This window comes from Corvus brachyrhynchos, unplaced genomic scaffold (assembly GCF_000691975.1).
Source record: "Corvus brachyrhynchos isolate BGI_N302 unplaced genomic scaffold, ASM69197v1 scaffold115, whole genome shotgun sequence".
Classification (NCBI taxonomy): Eukaryota; Metazoa; Chordata; class Aves; order Passeriformes; family Corvidae; genus Corvus; species Corvus brachyrhynchos.
The window spans coordinates 7,949,262-7,949,580 of record NW_008239553.1 but is presented as its reverse complement, the minus strand read 5'-3'; the positions used below and the strand labels follow the sequence as shown (position 1 = coordinate 7,949,580).

General features: G+C 73.4%; 1 protein-coding gene across 1 annotated transcript in view; it reads right to left on the bottom strand.

Annotated features, from left to right (window-relative positions):
- Positions 1-289, bottom strand: part of VPS18 (VPS18, CORVET/HOPS core subunit) — an 11,712-nt gene extending 11,423 nt beyond the window's left edge. The window contains exon 1 of the mRNA XM_008639457.2: positions 150-289. Within this exon, the coding sequence (XP_008637679.1) occupies positions 150-240 (91 nt within the window). The 5' untranslated portion in view covers positions 241-289. The remainder of the gene's footprint in view (positions 1-149) is intronic.
- Positions 290-319: the final 30 nt, after the last annotated feature.

Genomic DNA, 319 nt, shown 5'->3' with positions numbered 1-319 from the left:
GCAGCCGAATGTTTTGCCACACACACACAGCGACAACACCTCTTCCAGGCAGCACAGCCTGGCATGCCCCGCTCCCCACCCGGAGCTGCCGCCTCGCCTCCCCCTCTGAGCAGGAACGGCGCACAGGGGCGGCCCCGGCGCACACGTACCGGAGTGCGGGATGCCCACGCTGGCGCGGCTCTGCTGCACGGACACGGAGCGGTGCAGGGAGTCCTCGTACTCGTCCAGGATGGACGCCATGGCCCAGCGCGGCCCGAGCGCGGCGCGCTCAGCTGACCCGCGTCACGCGCGCATGCGCCGGCGGGGCAGGGCCGGCGGG